Below are 21,284 nucleotides of genomic sequence, written 5' to 3' on the forward strand. Positions count from 1 at the left end.
GTTACAGGATTTCTCTCAGCAAATGTTCAGTTTGAACTTCCCTGGTTTTCCTCCTCTGGCAATCATGGACAAACTTTCAAATGCTTAAGTATACTGTAGTGTATATTTTACATTTTAAAGCTTTCTTCCTTATAAAACTAAATATCGCAAGATATTGCATTTTAATTTATGTAATATATAACAATGTATTCGGGATTACCAAGTATTTTGCAGTGTATTTTTTAAACAGTATAGTATGTCAATGTTTTGCTATATATATTCAAATATATTAGTTAATGTATTTGGCGGTTTATGAAAAGGAGCAATTTTCCCTTACAGTTTTTTTTTTTTTTTTTTTTTTTTTTTTTAAATCAAAACTGTGTAAAAATACAAATAAAATTACCTATTGTTGTAGTGTGTATTTTAAATATAAAGCTGTTCATAAGTATGGCTAAAACTCACTAATGATTAAAAACAGAAGTACCATACAATCTTGTTATTCCATAATAACATTCCAACTCGTGTTTAAATTTTATTCCAGTCCCCAATAATAAAAAATGTTGCATGTTAGCACGTAACAGACGGCACTACAAACCCTGCCATTCATTTCTCATAGCACACTGCAATAGGGTGATCTGTAGCCTACTTACGCCCCAAAGAATCTCCGCAATAAAGGTGCCCTACACCCCTGGTCGTTACTGCCTGTGCCACACTGTGGAAATCTGAGTCGCTATTAGCACCCCGATCTCATCCTTCTTCTCTCCTCACACACTCGTACGGTAAGCGTACAGCTTTTTTTTCTTTTGTCACTGTTTTTAAGGGAGTGTCGAGCAATCTGCATACGTATATGACTGCCTGCTACAGTTGCTTGCTACACGATTGTTCTATGTTTTTTAGCTACCCTTTCGCTCAAATAGTAAGGCAGTCTACATACACTACCTGCAGTAACAGGATGTTATGGGGACGCTGTAATATTCCAGAAGTGGAGTGGAATTGATGCGCGGTTCCTTTTAGAATGTGTAGGAGGAGAAAGGCAGTTTCGCAGTTAGTATTTGGAATGCTTTGACGGTGACACATTCAGCTTGTATAAGGATTCCCTCATTGTTCGTCTTTCATTGCATGTTTTAAAAATTCATTTTTGCACGGACACAGTTCGTCCCAGTCTCCGGCATGTCTCTTTCAAGCATAATCTGTTCCATCCAAATCAGTGACGTCAGTTTGAAACCGCCCAATTTTGTCCCCTAGGAGAATATTATATATATATATATATATATATATATATATATATATATATATATATATATATATATATATATATATATAATATAAATATAAATAACTAGTTTATTCACCCAATTGTTATGTTATGTGTGCTGCACGCATAATGTTTATTTCTTAACGTTGAAATAAGGAAAGTTTATATCGGTAATTCATTATTTATTTTACTTCAGAAAACCAAAGTATTTACATATGAGTCTGACAAGTACTGACTTCGTGGACGGGATGACAATTTTAACTAATTAATTTTACTCTTTAATATATATATATATATTCATTCTACAACTTTGTTGATGTTAGGCTATATGTTCAATGCTGCGTAAGCTATGTTAGTTGATTTATTGTATGTAAATAAACTATTGTGATTAAAGTTCGAGTGCGGTTCTTTAAAAAAAAAACAAAAAAAAAACAACAATAGCGGTTTTATTTATAATGTGCACATGACCAGATAACTGTAACTGCCTGAAACCAGTGTCTTCTCTAATCACCTCTCAATTGTGCTCTGCTCTAATAAAAAAAAAATAATAATACATAATCAGCCAACACAGAGCGTTGCTTATAAATGGAGGGAAAGGTTGCTGTTTGTGGAGTTCACAAAACAAAGGTTGCTTTATTCTTTGATACAACATAAACATTCATGTCCCCCCCCCCCCCCCCCCAGAAACAAGGGGTCTGTTACTGGTACAGTGCAATCGCAGTCCCAGCCAATCAGGCAGGCACAGTGCAGGCTCTCCTGTCAATCTCCATCACCCTTTGCACTTAGATAGATTCCTGCTGTTACACTTTCTTTGAACATTGGGTTGCCACTATTGCTGCTGTATTGGCTTTCCATAGCAGACTGTAACTAGCTAAAAGTTAAATTCAAAGTATAATTGGTCCCCTTCAAACCACAAACACGCTTTAATTTAAACTGTGGTCTATAATTTATACTGCAATGTCTTTCAGACATGAAGGCATTTAAACATCATCATCATCATAATAATAATAATAATAATAATAATAATAATAATAATAATAATAATAATAATAATAATAATAATAATAATAATAATAATAATAATAATAATAATAATAATAAAGGTTGCTAGTACATGTATATTAGGTTGCTGATCTCAACAATCATTTTTCAAGTGTCTGTATTTACCCACTAAGTGGTAAGAGAAGGTGAACAGTGACAAAAATAAACTGATATTGGAAGATCACTGACAACAGAGACTTTTTTTTTGGCTAAGCCTTTTGATGCCAGTAACAGTAAGGGACACTTGTCAAGTGCAATCACTTTTACAATTACAGCATTCATCCCTATAGTGACAAGATGGCCTCTATTGTTTGAGGCACTCGTGATGTGATTAGATTGTTTTTCAGCTAAAGGAGGGTTTGTCATTACCAGTGCTCTGCTAAAGCCCCATATGAGCTTAGTCACACTGATAGTTAGTGTTGGGATGATAATGGCATTTTTGTATCACGATTATCATCTGTAAAATGACCACAATAACGTCTTTTATCGTGATAATTCATTTTGGTGTTTTGAAACGTTAAAATTCCAGCGAAAATGCTTTATTTTGAACAGAAACGTTTTTTTTTATATCTTTCCAAAAATGTATAATTTTTTTTTTTTTTGCCTTAGTGCTGAAAAAGCTCCCCCTTTAAGTCTTATCTGCTCTTAGAGCTTAGCTTACACTCATGCTCAGTATTTTCTGTAATCTTTACATTCATAAGAATTGAACTTAAAGCTTTATACACTCAGTAATGGCATGTTTGTGTTCATCATTTAACATAAGTGCATGAAAGCAAGGATCAAGAAAGATGGTGTTGTTTAGAATTACAGTGAAATTGATACATCTCTCTAAGACCAGACTTGCTTGTCCACTTTCTCTTTTGCCATGAGAGGACCACTCTCCTGCGGAGTACGCAGACCATCAAGATATGACAACACAGGTCAAAAGAAGGACACCGTGACCCACTAAAGGTGTCCCTAAACCTTTCAACAGGCATGAGCATAACCTCAAGGTCTTCTAGTGTTGGTAGCTCTTTTACAGATGTTCGTCCAGTGCTTGCTGTCTTTTGCAAACACTGCTTCCTGCTTCTCAAGAAATCTCCCTAGCATTGCTGCTGTGGAACCCTGAGTACCGACATTCTACACAACTAACAATCGTGGCTAATTATTATATTATTGTTTCGTTTTTATTGTTTATAGCTATATGTATATTTATAAAATGGGCCAGCAATGTTTGCCTCTTTTCTTAAATGTTAAAATAAATGGTTAAACGTTACAAAACTAGTAAAACAAGTTGGGTGCAAATTTCATATTCTGTGTTGTTTAGTTTCATTTTTGAAACAACAACAAAAAATGATAGCCTTTACATTCATAATTCTGTTCATTTAAACTTTTGCAACAATAATTCACACAAGTCTTTTTTTATTTGCTGCATTTCAGAGTTCCTTACATATTTAAAAAAAAAAACACGTATTTAACAGGGCTATATATAATTGAATCAACTGTGGCGGATCAGTAGAGTTTGCTTTCTCCTTCAGGTGACATCAGAAGACACCCACACAGAATGCTGCATCACAGACATGGCGAGGAGTTCTATCTTGGCCCCCGGGCTCTGAAAGAGGCTCTTGTCTCTACAAATCCCTGCCTGAAGGAGCTGTATGACAGCACTTTCTGCACTGCAGAGAAACACTTCTTATCGGAGGCATACAATCCCAACAGGATGCTCTTCCAGACTCTGCAGATAAGGACTGCTTTCGACTGGCTTGTAAGTCGCCCGGAAGCTCCAGAGGACTTTGAGACGTTCTACAGCTCCACTTGCAGAAGGCCGTGCAGCTCTTACAGGAAAACTGTCTACCTGCAGCCCATAGGTAGCTCACGAAACAGAGTAACACCAACGGGAAATCAATGTGTTTGTGTACATAAGCTTTAATGAATAACTGACATACATGTATTTGTTGTAATGTAAATATATTTTATTCTAGCACAAACTGCAAAATAAAATAAAAATGAGAAAAGATATCAGATCCTTTCTAAACAGTAGAAATAGAAAAGATATTATGTTCTGGCTGCCCATAGTGGCCCTGCCTCCCTTTCACAGTATTATGGCAGGTGTTTACATAAAATAAAGCGACGTTCACTTTTTTTAGATTTGATTGACGCAGGGGAGGGGGCACCGCTGGTGTTGTTTCTAGATACCCTGAAATCCTATGCAGAGGCGTTCTTCTGTGGGCTTGAAGTGAAGCTGCTTCCATCAATACCCTCGTCTACCATTAACTGCCATTTCAGGCACAACCCCGATTCACAGACCCTACAGCTTCACACAGGTATGTCAGCACAAGATGCATCCTTTTCTGTCCATTATTTTCTTCAAAAGGTAAAGAATGCAATGACCTTGGTCCTCGCTGCTTTAAAACAACTTCAGTTTTAATTCAGTATTATGGCATTATGGTAATAATAGTCCTACATGTTATTTACATCTGTGGTCATCTAGCTAACCAGCAACTTCAATGTAAGAGGTCTTTTCCCTGTGAAATCTCATTGCGTTGTGCTGGCACCAGATGGAATCCTGAAACACTTGAGGAAGGTCAAACCCGCGGACGCGTTCTGTGTTCTGGGCCTCACCTTTCTTGACCTGTACCCCTGCGACACATGGAACTATACGTTTGGGAAGACCATGGCTGAGCAGGGTAAGTGTCTACTTTTTGCTTACTTGTGAAATGACGCCGCGACTGTATAGCGAATATCATTGTTTGCCAAAGCGAGGGTCCATGAGTGATCAAAATGAGACCTCCAATATAGTGTTGCACATTTGGAACGGAAAGATTTTTATGTTTAAGGAGAAATGATGCAAATGAAATTCCATTTAAACTAATAGTCCAGTTACAAAATTTGGCCACCAGAAGGCGCTCTATTTTTTTCTGTTGCAATCCTATGAGTATTCAAAATGTAAGGCCAATACAGATAATTTCAAAGGGAAGTCATTTTGATGATAATACCAGCAAAACAGCATTCATTAGGAATAGATTGATTTATTTAAATTGATATTTTTTACTTAAACTCAAATTCTTGGCTATTGATCATCATTTGAAGGTCATCTTGAAGTTAGCAACCTTTTAAAAAGGCATCTCTGTAGGGTGGGCTTCTCTGTTGGGGATGCTGCTTGACCACTAGGGGAGCTGCATGCCTCAGGTTTCATCATCCCTGGCATTGGAATAGGAATTTAAGACTTGCAAAAATTAGCGGGCACGGGGGGTGGGGGTGGGGGGGTGGGGGGGTGGGGGGGGGTCAGCCAGTGCTGGTCACCGCTCCAAGCACCGACCAGTCCTTACCTTCCTTAGTTCCTGAGAGATGATGAGATCCACAAGGCTGTGGGTGCGTTCCTAAATTGTCGGAATGTTATTTTTGTTTTTGTAGCTGTGGGAGTTTGCAGCTTTGCCAGGTTTGTTGGAACACATTCAGAGAAATACTGTCAAAGACATGAACAGAGCAACGAAGCCCAAGATAATGGCAACAAGAGTCATCTGGAGGTTTTCACTGTGACCAATGTGCTGCAGTGCTGCAAGGTGAGAGAAAAGAACCTGCAAGAAAGAACAAACGACCAACAATCCTGTCTGCCTTAGAATACTACCGCCACAAACATTCAGTATACTCTGCTCCGCCTTTATAATGCTGCAGCTGGGAGCTACAGTTTAGACTTTGTGTTCTGTAATAAGATATGCGCTATAACAAGAAGTGCTAATGCATTATGACATGTTTCCTATGTACGGTATACCATACAGAACCGGGGATGCGAATCAGCTGACAGTGCTGATATAAGTGTTTTCACTGTCTGGCAGTAAACAATCAAACTGTTGGTACTGTGAGCTGTGAAAGCCATTTAGAGCATAAAGAAAATGCATTGTGTGTTTCAGGGAGATAAAGGATTAATCTCCACTCACACAGATTGGCCATTGTAACTAAATTGTATCTTTGCCACTGAATTATGGGCATTCATTATTGCAGAGATACAGTTCTAGGCCTACAGTAATGTGCATCTTGCTTCATAGTGGTGGGACAGTACGAATGGCCAGGCTCAGCAGACTTCGCATAGCCCTGTGTTTCTGCTTGTGAATGTTATAGCTAAGCTTTGTGTAAAAAAAAACTATGCTATTTCAAAACTAAAAGCAAACGACTCGGGATGGGAATTTTAAAAGATATTTTGTGCACCGGATAATTCTCGCTAGTTTTTGCCCTCACGTTTACAAAACAAAGATGCAAACTTTGCACTGCAGCTAAGTCTTAGTATTCCAGTTGAAGTCCTTCTGGTTTGAGTGTGTTGTGTAAGCAGTGACTGTGCACACTGCTGATTCTAGCCCTGTTTAAAGTAGTACTATTTGCAGTCTCAACTCCACACACGCCTGTTGTTCTAGGTAGTTCATGTAATTGTGTTTCTGAAGCAACGTGTCTTTGCATCCAAGGTCCTGAGTCATGAGGTCGGGCACCTGGTTGGTATGGGGAACTGCAGGTGGCTGCGGTGTGCAATGCAGGGAGGCACCAGCCAGGACCAAGTATTTCTGAGGCCCATGGACCTCTGCCCAGTCTGTCTGAGGAAGCTTCAGTATGCCCTTGGATTCACTCTAATAGAGCGCTATAAGGTGTGGTTTCAGGACCAAGACAGTTACTGCCAAAGTTAATAATAACAAAATAAACATAATAAAATGTACTTCTGTACTTATGCTGTCAATATATTTAAAAGTATTATGTAACTATTTCGATAAAGACCAGCACAGTTCAGGCACAGAAATTGAAAAAGAGTAATCATTTCACAGTAGATTGAAAGACTGTACAAGTTATTATAAAAAATGAAAACACATAAAAGCTGTGAATTAAGGCAAGCAAATAAAGAAAAGACTGCACCCTGATAAATTAATTGTGCTGTGTGCTGTTGTCACCAGCAGAGGGAGCAGTTATGATAGGAAGCCTCCCTACCATCACACCTCTCAAGCAGAAGATAATGAGCCGAGAAGACATTAGACATACAGGTTTAAATGCTAACACAGTAATTACATCCATGTGTTGTTTGCTTTTCTAAATGTAGAATTTCATTATGTGTTTTTTTGTTGTTGACGATGCTGTTGTGAATGGCGCAAGTCAATGTGCTGCAAAATACAGTTTGCGACATTATTAGGAGAAATACCTCAGTTTCTCCACCTGTTTAAGTGGATTTCCTTAAAGGAATATCATCTACATGTCTCTAACATTTAACTTCTTACCTGTAATACCTTATTATGTGTATTCTGGCTTACTAACTATTCCATCAAAATTGCTTCTGAAAAGACTCCTGAAGGCAGATAGTTGAAAACTGAGCCTGCCAAATAATTATCTAAGCAGAAACAGCAGCACTAAACAGGTAAACAATTAACAAGTTACAAGTGCATTACAGTATAGCTCCCAGATTATACTGTTCTCTGTCCTTCTATAGAAACTACAAACCTGGGCAAGATCCATCTCTTCCACCTGGGGGGTCGAGGATTCTATCGGCAGAGCAGCCTCCGAGGACAACATCCTGTTCAGCACAGACTCTGGTGTGTCCTGTGAGAACCATTCCGAGCCTATATCAGACACGCCAGAGCCGACGAGACCCGACACAGGCAGCCAGGAACTCTCCATCGGCCAGGAGCTGCAGCTCGATGGACCACCCAGCACTGCGGGCTCCTCCTCATCCAGCAACCCCAGGCCTCAGGAGAGCGAGGGGGTGCTGGCTGAGACCCACCTGTCCACGGACCTCATTAAAGAGTATGTGGCTTGGCTAGGGGTCTGCGTCGCAGCCTTGGAGAGAGAGACTTCAGAGGACGAGGTCTCCCAGCTGGACAGTTTTGTGGACGCTCTGCCCGCTTACAGCAGCTTTACAGAAAGGGCCCCTGCTGTCAAGTGCGTTTACGAGGCTCCTAAAGATGAAAGGCGACTGAAAAAGTTAATCGGGGCGAAGCTTTCCTCTCTACGTCGGAGGCTGAGCACCAGGAACCTGTTAAAAACAAACTCCTACTCTCTGGATGAAAGTGCTGAAGACTGACTAACTGACTGACTGCCAGGGGCCCCTCATTTTGCTGTTTGCACAGTCTCGCTTCTGTACTCTTTAAAGTATTTAATCCAGCCATCGCTGTGCTTGAAATGTAGATACAGACTGTGAACTCATGCATGAATCCAGAAGTCAGCACTGTTCTGCTGTGCAGCTTCCAGTTTGGCTCGGAGGACCAATATCCAGAAATCCTGCCACTTGTTTCCTGAGCTCGAACCCCCAGGGCAAGTCCTTTCACCCTCTTCTATAGTGTTTTAGCCCCTTCCCTCCCCTCCCGTTGTATAACTTGGCACAAGCAGCAACATGCTGTGAAAGGGATGTCAGGTTAGGCAATAAGCATTGAAGTCAGAATCAAAAGTATGGAAGAAATAAAATCTGTTACATTTGAATGCCTTTATCCTTGAAAGCTGTATCTGAGTGTTATTACTGTACCTAAGAAAGATACCCAAGTCACAGGCACCGAAATTCTTTAAAAAAAATAAATAATGCGGGACAATTACAACAGTATAAAAAGCAAATGGAATTACTGTTATACAACAATATATGTAAACAGGAAGAGAGTTTTAGACACTAAATTCAGATTTTTTATTTTTTATAAAACTTTAAAACGGGCATGCGTTATTAGTCTGATTTGAAGCTCTCTGCCCAACAATTGGTTGGTCAATCCACAAGGCACATAAACTGAGCGCTTTCTTGCTATTTGCTAAGAGTGGAACGTTAAACTGGATTTCATTTTTGTTACTGTGGGCCACAGCTGTTCCCTATGCGCCGATAGCTGATTATTTCGACCCCTGACTAATTAAATTCAGCCTGAAGGAAGCGTTGGGATAACAGGAGTCATGAGATTTTGCTCAAATAACACACAGGCCATCTTATGTGTCTCCAGCTTGTTCTCCACTGAAGGTTCCAAAAAAAAAAAAAAAAAAAAAAAAAAAAAACCTATGAAAAAAACAAAACAAAACAAAACAAAAAAACCGTGCCTTAAAGTGAGACACTCAAACTGACCTGGACTTGAAAAGACCAAGCTAAAACAGTTACCGTAATAAAAAGATGTTTTTTTCTGCATGCACTGAACTGCAGTGGATAAATCTGTATTCAGCACCCATGCCCAACACCCCCCCCCCCCCCCCCCCTCTCTCCCATCACAAAGAGTCACAAAGCCTTCCAAATTTTTATCCACCAGATAACTCTCGTGAAACAGTTTTAAGATTTTATTTTTTTTGTGGTTATTTTCTGGAGTTACTGAAATGAAAATCGAAAATTTTCTACAGCTTCTTTTTTTTTTTTTTACAGCTAGGCAAATAACAATCCAGAGCTAGTTGATACGCAGTAACTCTGGTTTATGTGTATATTTAAAATAAATGGTGGTTCCCTGTGGGTGCAGCCACAGACCCAGAGTCATGTCGTGTGTCCCCCTCAGTGTTGCAGACACCATTTAGAAAGACTCCCTCAAAACACCCCCCAGGGACAAGCACCAAATTCAATACATCTGTGTGTCACATTAGCTGTATAAATGCATTCCTAATCTCAACCCTAAAACTTAAATCAGAACCTGAAGAAATTGGGGAGTGTTCGTGCAACTTCTTCTGTAAACAGATCTTAAAACGGTTATCGTTTTCCCTGGAACTCAAGAACATTGTTATGTACTCCCCTTGCTACAAGCTTGCTCCTTTGAAAAAAACCAAGGCTATTCTCTAGTGTGCCACTCACGCGCATTAGACATGGTGATTATCAGTCCTCCCACCATGGCCTTCAACATTCTTTTCTAAACAGATACTCTGCAGCAGGAAGTTACATGCTGCCAACACACTGGTGTGAAAAAGAAAAACACATTTCAAATAAATACATTCTACATAAAGCACATTTAATGTATTTATACAATCCATATGTACAGAACAACTGTAATACAGTTAATTGATTCAGAGTTTAAAAGCTTTTTACAGTCAAGAAACAGTTTCTATTTGTTAGTTTTTTCTTAGAATCGCTATGCTACAGGGAAAGAAAAAAAAGGACACAGGAAATACAGCAAGCAAGGCTAGAAGTTCAAATGGAAATCTCGGTTCACTCTCCAGCCATGAATCAAATGTGACAAATCAGTTTTCATTTAATGTATTATTCATTTACTTTACATAATTATCAGACGCACTGTGCCTGAACCTTGGTGTTGAATTTGTTTAACAAAAAAGGGGAGATGCAGGTTTAGCATTGCTGTTACAACCAAGTGTTTAACATTTCCAGAGTTTTGAAACACTAACATTTAGAACGGCTCAATGCTGATTAAAAGGATCCTCTCAACCTACACAAGTCATTAAACAATTAGCCGTGATTGTACTCCGTGGACAGCACAATATCTTACTGTACCGGACATGAAAACTACTCCCCAGCATCGAGATTCATAAACACATTTGGCTGTGTACGGGTAGATACAGATCACTGGCATCCAAGTACTCTGACTTCTTAAATTCTCAGGATAAAAGGAACCACATACATATGAGAAGTAATGATCCCCCAGACTCCCTTTCTTTTTGATGTGGGGGAAAAAATAAACAAACCTGACCACTGTCTCTCACTACAGAACTAGATGAACATTTACCACCAGTTTGCACAGGTCTTCTATTGCATTGACAATTAGCATAGCAGACTGAGTGAGTATGGCACTCAGCCCAGCTTAGTTTCAAGTGTGACCCCTGACGCTTGCCTCTTTCCTGCCTTTACTAACACTTTAGACCTATTCCACGTTGCGTGTGTTACAGCAACATTAAAGACTCTGGAAATCACTCCTTATGAGTTTTAAAAATGTGAATCAAGAATGTTCCTTTAGGAAGCTTTTGTGCCTTTTAAAAATGGTTTCAGCCTACATTACAATGCAGGAGGGTGTGCTCCGAACTGCAACACACGAAACGTGGAATGGGCCTTTCAGCAGTTTATTTATTACAGGAAAGGGATAAACTCATTATCACACATACCAGTATCTTACCTGCCACTACAATGTGACATTGAAAGCTGAACATATAGGAGACAGCTGAGTGCTGAAATACAAACACCACCACAGTGCATACAACAGAACCTGGACTGATCTGGAGTTGTTTAGAGAGCCAGTATTTTAACATGATCTTTGGGGAACCTCTTTGATTGCAAGCTGTAGTTACACTGCACAAAAAAAGTGGTAGGTTTCAAAACACCATCTGCAGAGAAACAGACTACAGACTTTCATTTTATCTGCATGACACTGAATACAAATGAGCTCTGAATTCACCAGATATGCTCAAGATATGCTAAACAAACACCAAAGCACAGTGCCATCTTTGGAGCTTCCATTATTTAGAGCAGTGGTTTCCAACCCTGGTCCTGGGGACCCCCTCTGTCTCCTGGTTTTCATTCCAAACATCTCTCAGTTACTTAACTAGACTCTTAATTGAACTGATAAATTTGCTCAATTAGACCTTTGTACTTGTTTTTTCTTAAACAGTTTCAGGAGTTCAAGTTACTTATAAAATGTTATAGCTAACTTGAAATCTGCAACGGTTTAAGAGCTGAAAACAAGTAAAAAAGGTTTAATTAAGCAAATTATGAGTTCAATTAAGTAAATGAGAACTCAGTTGAAATGAAAACCAGCAGACACAGGGGGTCCTAAGGACCAGGGTTGAGAACTACTGCTATAGAGGATACTGCCAAAGACACAGTGAAGACAAAGGTTACTTTACAAATTCCTATTTACAATATAATTGTTCTTTCTTTCATTTTGTTTAGTTAAATGAATAAGCAGTTTATTTCAGTTTATCCATATTTATGGGGTATATACAGTAGACCAGGTCCTGGAGAGCTACTGGGTCTGCTGGTTTTCATTTCACCCGAGCTCTCAGTTACTTGATTGCACCAATTATTGGCTTAATTAGTCAGGATTAACAGGTGTTCCAGATCTTTAGCCAATGATGACATAAAGACACCTATAAAACCTGCAAGATAGGGCCAGGGTTGGAGACCCCTGCAGTAGACAGTATAAGAAAGAGGATTTATAATGCTGTACCAGTAAAGACCCACCCACAACAGTGTTTTAACCTAAAGCGTTTATGATTTGCTGAAGAATTATCCCAAGATCAAGTTTTGCAGACAAACAAACTGAAATAAAAAATCTGCTAAATGCTCTGTCCGCAACAAGCTTACAGGTGAATACCACATTACAAATCCAGTCTCTGTTTATGTGATGGTATTCACACATACCTTTCTGGTCACTTGACCCGGAGAAACACAATGTTTAGGGGGAAAGTGGGGGGCAGTGGATTGTGGGAGTTGAGAAGTGATTCTAGAGTAAGCATTTGGAAATAAAGGCTGCATTTTGGGAAGCATTCACTCACAATGCATTCCTGGATGGATCTGAAGCAGTTAACTGAGGGTTAGGATTAAGACATTTCTTAGTCACAGCTGGCTATTAGAAAGCTGGCTAACAACATCAGTGATGACCTACATAGTCTTAATTTAAAAATGTGACTATACAGGAAGTGAGCTCACTGTATACAAAAACCAAAAAGTCAGTGACTGGAACACACTTACAACATGGTGTGTCATACAGACTAAACCCCAGTTCATAACCCCTGCTCCTCATCGACCGGTTCTCTAGTTCCTGCGCAACTTGTTGTGAAAGAGGCAACAGCATCAAGATTTCTGTACCCATTTGGTATCTTTAGTTCCATGTGTATAGAAACAAAAAATACCCAGCTTACCAATGAATTGAGACCCAGTGAACTACAAAACAAGGCTTTATACGGCAAAGTAGAATTTATAATATTGATCAAAAAGACTTTAAAATGTACAATTTTTACATCACCGATTGATAATAAAGTTAAAGCCACTTAATTTCGTACTAAAGGCTTGCATTACTAATTCCAATGGCAGAATAGTCATCCTATCAGATTTCTGACTAGACTATGCTGGAACTGAATTTCAGTTCAGTATTCAGTACAAGGCATCTGGCTACAAGAAATTAGGAGTCAGCAGTGTAATTCTTCATCTGTTACTGTAATTCCGACTGTATTTGCACTACGCTATTATTATGATCACATAGTTTCACTTTGAAGTAAGTCTTTGTTTGGTCTATAAGTGCACACGGCTAGACTTTTAATCAGAGTGAAACAGAACAGGCTCATCATAAAATAAAATAGTTATTACTTTTTTCATCCGCATAACAACGATTTCCCAGCAGAGCAGATTGCTAGGACTGTATTCCAAAACGTTATTTCGCAATATTAAAAAAGCCTTCTGTGCTCCAAGCAAACAAACTGGATGTTTCCATCCCTGAACATTAGCGAAATCACACAGCCTTGCTTGTGCTCCTTTTGGTCACTGTACAGTATAACTTTCTAATTTTAACTTGCACCCTTCACTCTTCAAAAGACATGCTTGGTTGATAGCAATGGATCAACAGTAATGCAAATACACCTTTCTACTCCTAAGACCACTTTCTTTGGAAAGGGTTCTAAAACACCACGTGGCACTCGATCAATTTCTCTCTTTTTTTTTTTTTTTTTTTTTTAGCAAATCACTGTAATCCCGTCAAAATACAACTTGCTTTTCAGTCAGGCAATTCAATCCATTTTAGAAATGCATATAAAATATTAATAGTGCAGTCCTATCACCAAGATCTAACCACTGATCTTAACTTGCATATTTCTCCTGATACAGAGCGATTTATAAACAATGCACCATGTGACGAAATACAACATTATAATGAACATGTTCCAAATGAGCTCAGCCATTGGTCCGGCACAGTTGTTCTTTGATCAGCTGCAGAAAGTCAGGAGTGATGGTTGCAGATTCTGTCCTAATGTCCTGTAAATCGGTCAAAGTACCCATGACGCATTGTGCAAAAACCACCCTGTAAATCTATTCCATTTAGTAAAATCAATACATCCCTATTGGCATCATACCACACAGGACAACGGGGTCACCCGCAGGTGGATTCTTCACCCACCATTGGCTGCTGAGGAGCTTGATCTTCAGGTACAGTACAGCTCAGTGCATTCGTTGTTAAATTGCTTACAAACGCTAATGAAGTTTCTCCAGAAGACACAAATTCACTGCGTCCATCGTAATGTTTTCTTGGATATATTTTAACATCCCAAAACAATCCTGAAATTGAAAGAAAAAGGTACAGTGTGTTTTTTAAAGGCACACAGACAAGCAACCTACATAAATAAAAAATAAAATAAAAGGGTAGACGACGTGCAGAGGGGCTGGCAATCACTGCAGCATGATGTCCTTGAGGTTTTCCTGCAGGATGGTGTCTTTGACAGCATGGAAGACGAAGCGGATGTTCTCCGTGTCTATGGCTGTGGTGAAGTGGTGGAAGAGGGGCTTGCTGCGGTTCCTCCTCTTCCTGTTGAAGCACTGAACCAGGTAGCTCTGCACGTCCTCCAGCCGGTGGGGGTCGCCCTGGAAATCGGCAAAGTGCTTCCTGATGCTCACGCTCTTGACCTTCTCCACCAACAGGTCCATCTTGTTGAGGAAGAGGATGATGGAGACGTTAGAGAAGAGCTTGTTGTTGACGATGGTCTCGAAGATGTTCATGGACTCCACGAGCCGGTTGGTGCGCCGGTCCTCCATGAGCAGCTGGTCGTACTCACTGGAGGACACCATAAAGAGGATGGAGGTGATCCCGTCGAAGCACTGGAACCACTTCTGCCTCTGCGAGCGCTGGCCACCCACGTCCACCATCTTGAAGGGGATCTTCTTGATGATGAAGTCATGCTCCACTATCCCCTTCGTGGCTTTCCTGGCCAGCAGGATATCTTGTCTGCTCGGGAGGTAATTCTGAAAATAAGAGGGAAAGGAAAAATAAGCATATTTCGCATTTTTATGGGGGTTAAGGATATAATATTACCTGTATATACATGAAAGACTATAACTAGGGACAAATTCGTTTTAGTCCTCTAAAGTGTTTCTGTATGGCATTTATTGTACATGCATTAAAGGTAGACAGTCAAACAATTAACAACAAAAGGCAACTGTAACTAATTATAAATAAAAAATGACAAGTTAAGCACTATTTAATTTTTTTTTTAAATACGATTTACTGTTCTGCTTTACCATAGATGAAAGATTGTGGTTTAGAAGGTTACAATTTATAGCTGAATAAACAAAATCTTTCCGTTTGAGGCTTATGGTCCAGTCAGGCTCTGTCTACAACAGTGATAATCAAGGTCAGGAGAAATAAAAGGGGAAGTGTGCAAGAACTTGCAGCTGCCACAGAGTGCAGACAGGTTTTGATTTTGCACCAAAAAAAAAAAAAAAAAAAAAAAAACACCCACACACAAACACACACATGTTTCCGGATAAACAGGATCAAATCATCAGAATAAAATACTGTAAAACCACTTCAAAACCATGGTTTTGTTTTTTGTTTAAGAAAATCCATTAGACAACATCAGTTTTAGCAACAAAAGATTGTTTAATTGTTTTTACTTGCAGCACATTGCACAAGAGAAGCCATTAGAATGACATGCAATCCTTTCAAAAGGACATTTCGGGGTGCATCAAATCGCAAAATAAATATATTGAAAACGTATAAGGAGAATGACCGTAATTAAGCACAGGGAATTACAAGGAAATGAGAAATTCTAAGTAGAACAAAAAAAGTTCTAGTATTTCTAGTAAATTAATAAAAAAGGATGATAAAAATGATAAAAAGGAAGTAGTGATTGAAACCAGCTGTATGGCAGAGGCCTTGCCCATCAGTGCCATTGTACTGGGGTGACGGGTGCCATCTCTGAAAAGAGCTGCACCAGCCCCAGATTGGCTCCTTAAAAAGAGCTCTGGGCAGACTGGAACCTATCCAAATGGGAAGCACTCAACTGGAACAAAAACAGCACAAGAGATCCGTGCCCAGAGCTTTAGATGGTAAACAGACAGGGGCACTAAAAAAAAACCAAACAAACATATAAATCATCTAAATGGGAGATACCTTTTCTTGATTCCAGTTTGAATTGTTTATTTTATTTTTTTAACCTTGAATCGAGTGACCTCTCTCTTTGTGATGTGTTCTAATACATCACAATAAGAGACACAGGAAACAGAATGGTCAATTCAGAGCAGAATCCTTTGTGAAATCAAGGCTTTTCAGACTCACCAGCTGCCCAATCCGGTCCAAGTTATCCAAGAAATACTTCACTGATTCACCCTGTATGGGAGGAAAAAAACAAAACAAAAAAAAGGTTTCATTTTCTGTCATCAAATTTTTTAAACGAAAAGTGCATTACTCCTTTTTAGTACTTTGGGAAATTACGGGCCAACTGAAGTTTCCTCCACAGAAAAAGGAAACCCACAGAAAAATACATTATAAAACTAGATTGTTAATTGGTTCACGCCAGTACAGGAACCAATTAACTATTAAATCATATTAGGCTATGCATAACAAAATGATGTCATCATGTTGATTCATCATGTTAAGTTGAGTTGATTAAATTAAATCATGTAGTAATTTACTTTTGTAGAGACAGGGAAGCTAAAACACCCAGAGTTTCTGAAAACTAAAAGAAAACACAGAAGAGAACTAGCCAGGCCATTACAAGTGGTTTCAGGTCACTGTACCTGTGTCTGCAGAATGGGCAGTAATGGGTCTTTTACCAATAATTTGATCGTTGAAGTATAGCAAAGCTCCTGACTAAATATGCAGCTGTTTGGGCCTTAAACCATTTGCCTGGAAAACTAAACAAACCCCACAGCTGTCCGGATAAAGCATGCTGGCTATCTAGGTTTAATCACATCTTCAAAAACTGAATCATAACAGTTCAGTCTGGAAACAAAAAAGGGCTCAAGGAAGACCCACAGACTATACAGGGATCATACAGCCTTGCTTCACATTGGGGAAAATGTTGAATAGGATTTTTTGTGCACTTCAACGTCAACATTGTGTGTTTTATATCCTTCTTTGTAGCAATAACCACTGTACAAAAAAAAATATCTTTTCATTTTTTTATTTTTTTATTTCGACCATTTTTGGCTGGCGAGAACCCTAAATATTTGTTTTTCCTGAGTAATTGCACAACAACGGTATACTTCTTGTATGTTATCCGCTCGGAGACAATAACAGACAGTACCAGCTCTCTTCTGACAGTGCAGATTTCTGGCACTAACTCAATTACAACTCCTGAATCCGCACAAGGCACCTATGTTAGAGGAGATACAAATACTTCTCTTACCTCAAACTGCTGGCTTCTCCTGCAAATGCACATTGCTGCATAGAAATTTATATTGACAGCTTCACATGTGACATATCAAAACCAAAGTATTCAAAAGTGTAAGATTTAAGACTGTTTGAACCAAAACAAACATTTAAAATGTACGAAGGCTCAGTTTAAATAAATTTAAAAAATAAATAAATAAATAAATAAATATGAAATGCAGAATAAGTCTTATTTCATTTTTTATCAGATTGCTTACTTTCAGAGAATGCTACTGCTCGTCATAGTGCACAGGGTCTTTGGCACAAGGGCAATGCTCTAGACTGTTAAATTCTGATAAAGTACGGAGCCCAGGAAGGGGAAATAAGAGAAAAAATATATCTCATGGCCACGACTTACATGTTGTGCGCACGAGACAGTAAGTCATGCGTATGAGATTTTTTTTTTTCTTTTCTCATGTCCCCTCCTGGGCTCAGGAAATTCTGCATTTTTTACATGTAAATTAAATCAGCGTCAAGATGGGTTGCCCAATGCCTACACCACAGGGACTGCCATGAAACAAACTACTTCTCTCCCTCACGTCCTCCCTGACCCCTTCACCCAGAACCTGACTTTCACTGGCACACCACTGAACAGTATCTAAGCCACTCGACCCCCTGAAAGCCTGTTCGACCGTGGCTTGCTTGTAAAAATTTTTTCCATATAATAACTGGGGGGTGGGGAAATAATGCTTAAGTAAAATGTTTTATCTAGCAATATAAATGTATTTAAATATTTTACAGCCAGTACAGGAAATGTAATATAAGGGCCAAACTTTTCATATTTTACATATTTTTTCTGTACTATTTTAATTCAAAAAGTATTACTCAAATATGAGCAAACACAATATACAGAGTAACATCTAGTTACTGTAAGAGTCTGTCGATGTAAGGATCCTTATGTAGACCTATGGACATACTGTACCAGTGTACAAGAAGCAGATGAACAAAGGAGACAAGCTGCAACTACCAGCATATGATGCATATCTTTTGCTGAATCCATTAACCCCTTCTGTGCTAAGGTCCTGGTAATTTCCTGTGCTAGAGGCATTTTGTGAATTTGTGACTCTCCTGTTTTACATCAAAATTACTGTTTTCCTTTTCAGATACCCCTGGCAAACCATTTTTATTTTTTTTTGTCAGACAAATTGTTGTGGTTTATTTGGTCACGTGACCACAAAATACATCTATTGTAAAAAAACTAATTTTTTCCTACAATGTATTATACCTGCATCACATTTAGTCACTATAATGTGAATGTTTGATGGGAAATGTAGAAAAATAAGCTACTGGGTGTGCCTGTGCCCATGTGGAAATATCTGAATTGGTTTTGGGGGGTTTACATGCTATAGACAGACATGATGCCACTTTGACCTTTCCACTTTGAAATATGCAGCCCACGGTCCATAGCACCCACCCCAATTTAATGAGCCCAGTAAGACGCCAAAGAATGACATACCCTAACAAATACATTTTTGAAACTGCACAAAATAAGGATTTTAGAAACGGGTAACATGACCTTGCATGCCAGTGGTGTATTACCCATAATCCTTCTGCAATTTGAGGTAATGCCACTGTATATAGCAAAAATCACTTCTTGTTCCTTATGTTTGGACCTGTGAATCTGACAGCTTTTGTTCCACTGTTAAAATGACAAGTGGTTTCGAATTGCCCCATGTGTCCCGAATTCAAAAGTGCCAAAATACGTGCACCTTTATGTTAACGGTTTCTATCCAACCAGACACAACAAGTCTGAGATAAAAAGTTTCATACACAGTAACTCTATAAAAAAAACATGTGGTTCCCAATGTTTATTTTTACCCTCTGATCACTGAATTTACACCACTGAACAAAAAAACAAAAAAAAAGTTGCAATTACAGTACCTCCCACACACTCTATATGTTACAGTGGTGTCATGTGATCAGAGTCAGGAGCAGGAAGTATCAACATACTTCCTGTATTTACCGTCAACATCAACAAAACAAGATGTAGACAAATAGTCAGATGTTACTTCAAAGCTAATTTCCTGATGCACAGCTCGATCAAACAGCTACTAAATCAAAAAAGGTAAACTATTATCAATCCTCATTGAAAAGAAAACGAAAGTTACACACAGATTGTTTTAAATTCATTCGGGAGGTTTCACAGTACAAGCCAAAGATAGCCACCGCTTGCGTTCAAATAGGCTGTAAATTACATTTAACAACTGCGTCACATCAAATATATTTTGTTGGTGGATTATAGAGAAATTAAAGCCAACGACTGAATATGTTATGTAATAACTCCTCAAATCAGAAATCCAGATTTTTTTTTTTTTTTTTTTTAAACCATGTATTTCAATTGGACGCACCAGGTACGTCCGTAGCACACAAGAGGTTAAACAAGTTTGCCTGGAACATGCCATTTGTAGTTTTGTTGACATTTTAAAATACAAAATTAACAAGAAAAATGGTACAAGGCCTCCAACCCCATGTATACGGACTCCCTGACATTTTACAGAGATCTAGAAGTCGAGGTTATTGTATTTGTAAGAGAAGTTATCAACTACTACAGCTGTGTCCAACACAAATCTGGTCTACCACAGGGCACAGAGTAAACTGCTCTTAAGAGTTCAGAATATTTAAAACTGAAAGAGTTGCCTGGCATTTTGGGGGGGGGGGGGGGGGACGGGGGGGGAACATCTGATGAGATCTTGGTGGTTCTATTTTTGAACAGGGGACAGCAGTTCCTTCCTGGTAAGAGGCTGTGCTATTTTCTAAAGTTACTGGAGAGGAGACAGTGCTTTCTGATACCAATGTCCAGCAGGTTCCTTTTTTTTCCTCCCAGCAGATAATTATACACCATATTCTTGCACTTTACAATACTCTGCACGTTATCTACAATCCCTTTCCCTTTGTGGATTCTGATCGGATTTTTATTTTATTTTTTCAGTTTTTTTTAGACGTCCGTGACATTAATGAGTAACTAATTTAAAATCTCTTTTACACTTAAAACTTTAAAATATGTTTATACTTAAATAAATAAATAAATAAATAAACAAACCACAACACTAGTGCTCTGCCTTTCCTGTTCCGTACCACATCATGGATCGTTATTGCTGTGTTACCTGTTTGACAATGTGGGCAATAATCCTTACACTACCAGTGCACTAGAGCGGACATTTTGAAAAGAGCTTTGAAACAGACTTCAAAGTTATAAAAGTGTAAAAAGTTGTTAGGATGTTAACAATGAAAATAGAAATTACATGTACGTTATTTAAACAGTTGTGGCAACACGTGGGGACTTGTAACACTGTATTTTTCGAAACGCCGCTACTTAACCTTTAAGGTCCCAACTAGATGATAATGGGATTTCTCTGCATGTGAGAGTCACAAGTTTGCATTCCAGGCATGGATAGCATTGAGAATCAATTACAGAACCAATGGTTATGATTCCAGTTCCGATTGTGCCAAGGAAGATAAAATAATAAAAACTATTTTTATTTCAATCCATCTCATGCTGTAATGACCGTTCAGGTTACAAGCAGACACACAGAAATGCCACTGTGGTTTTTTTTTTGGTTCTTTTTTTAAACTCTGGAACTAGACATGAGTTAGCAGAGTGTAGCAAAACACTGAGTCCATACGGCCTGGCTTGATATCCATTCACTCAGTGCTTGTCAGCCAGGTATTTATATATTGACTTCACACCGAAAAAACCTATTTCTCAAATGTCTCAACACATTTACAGCTGGCATGAGTCCAGTTTGGTAGCAACA

The 21,284-nt window shown here is 38.8% G+C and overlaps 2 protein-coding genes across 2 annotated transcripts in view; one reads left to right on the forward strand and one right to left on the reverse strand.

The window, feature by feature from the left end:
- Nucleotides 1-683: 683 nt before the first annotated feature.
- LOC117431229 (archaemetzincin-1-like) lies at nt 684-9,182 on the forward strand. Its single transcript, XM_034051971.3, has 7 exons — nt 684-758; nt 3,793-4,122; nt 4,402-4,578; nt 4,813-4,941; nt 5,669-5,817; nt 6,712-6,888; nt 7,716-9,182. Exons 2-7 carry the CDS (start codon nt 3,819-3,821, stop codon nt 8,304-8,306), a joined length of 1,527 nt encoding a protein of 508 aa, XP_033907862.3. The 5' UTR covers nt 684-758; nt 3,793-3,818; the 3' UTR covers nt 8,307-9,182.
- Nucleotides 9,183-10,155: 973 nt separating this feature from the next.
- The window catches only part of LOC117431230 (guanine nucleotide-binding protein subunit alpha-12), a 50,304-nt gene continuing 39,175 nt past the window's right edge, over nt 10,156-21,284 (reverse strand). Inside the window, exons 3-4 of the mRNA XM_034051972.3 lie at nt 16,435-16,485; nt 10,156-15,119 (exon numbers count right to left, since the gene is read on the reverse strand). Coding sequence (XP_033907863.1) covers nt 14,550-15,119; nt 16,435-16,485 — 621 coding nt within the window. The 3' untranslated portion in view covers nt 10,156-14,549. The remainder of the gene's footprint in view (nt 15,120-16,434; nt 16,486-21,284) is intronic.

Source organism: Acipenser ruthenus, chromosome 22 (genome assembly GCF_902713425.1).
Source record: "Acipenser ruthenus chromosome 22, fAciRut3.2 maternal haplotype, whole genome shotgun sequence".
NCBI classification, from domain to species: Eukaryota; Metazoa; Chordata; class Actinopteri; order Acipenseriformes; family Acipenseridae; genus Acipenser; species Acipenser ruthenus.

What these genes read in the sequence shown, in the direction of transcription:
- LOC117431229 (XM_034051971.3), top strand. Translation starts at nt 3,819, where the DNA reads ATGCTGCATCACAGACATGGCGAGGAGTTCTATCTTGGCCCCCGGGCT. An exon ending in GAAGACCATGGCTGAGCAGG is followed by an intron (nt 4,942 to 5,668) that starts GTAAGTGTCTAC and finishes TTGTTTTTGTAG; the next exon opens with CTGTGGGAGTTTGCAGCTTT. An exon ending in ATGTGCTGCAGTGCTGCAAG is followed by an intron (nt 5,818 to 6,711) that starts GTGAGAGAAAAG and finishes TTTGCATCCAAG; the next exon opens with GTCCTGAGTCATGAGGTCGG.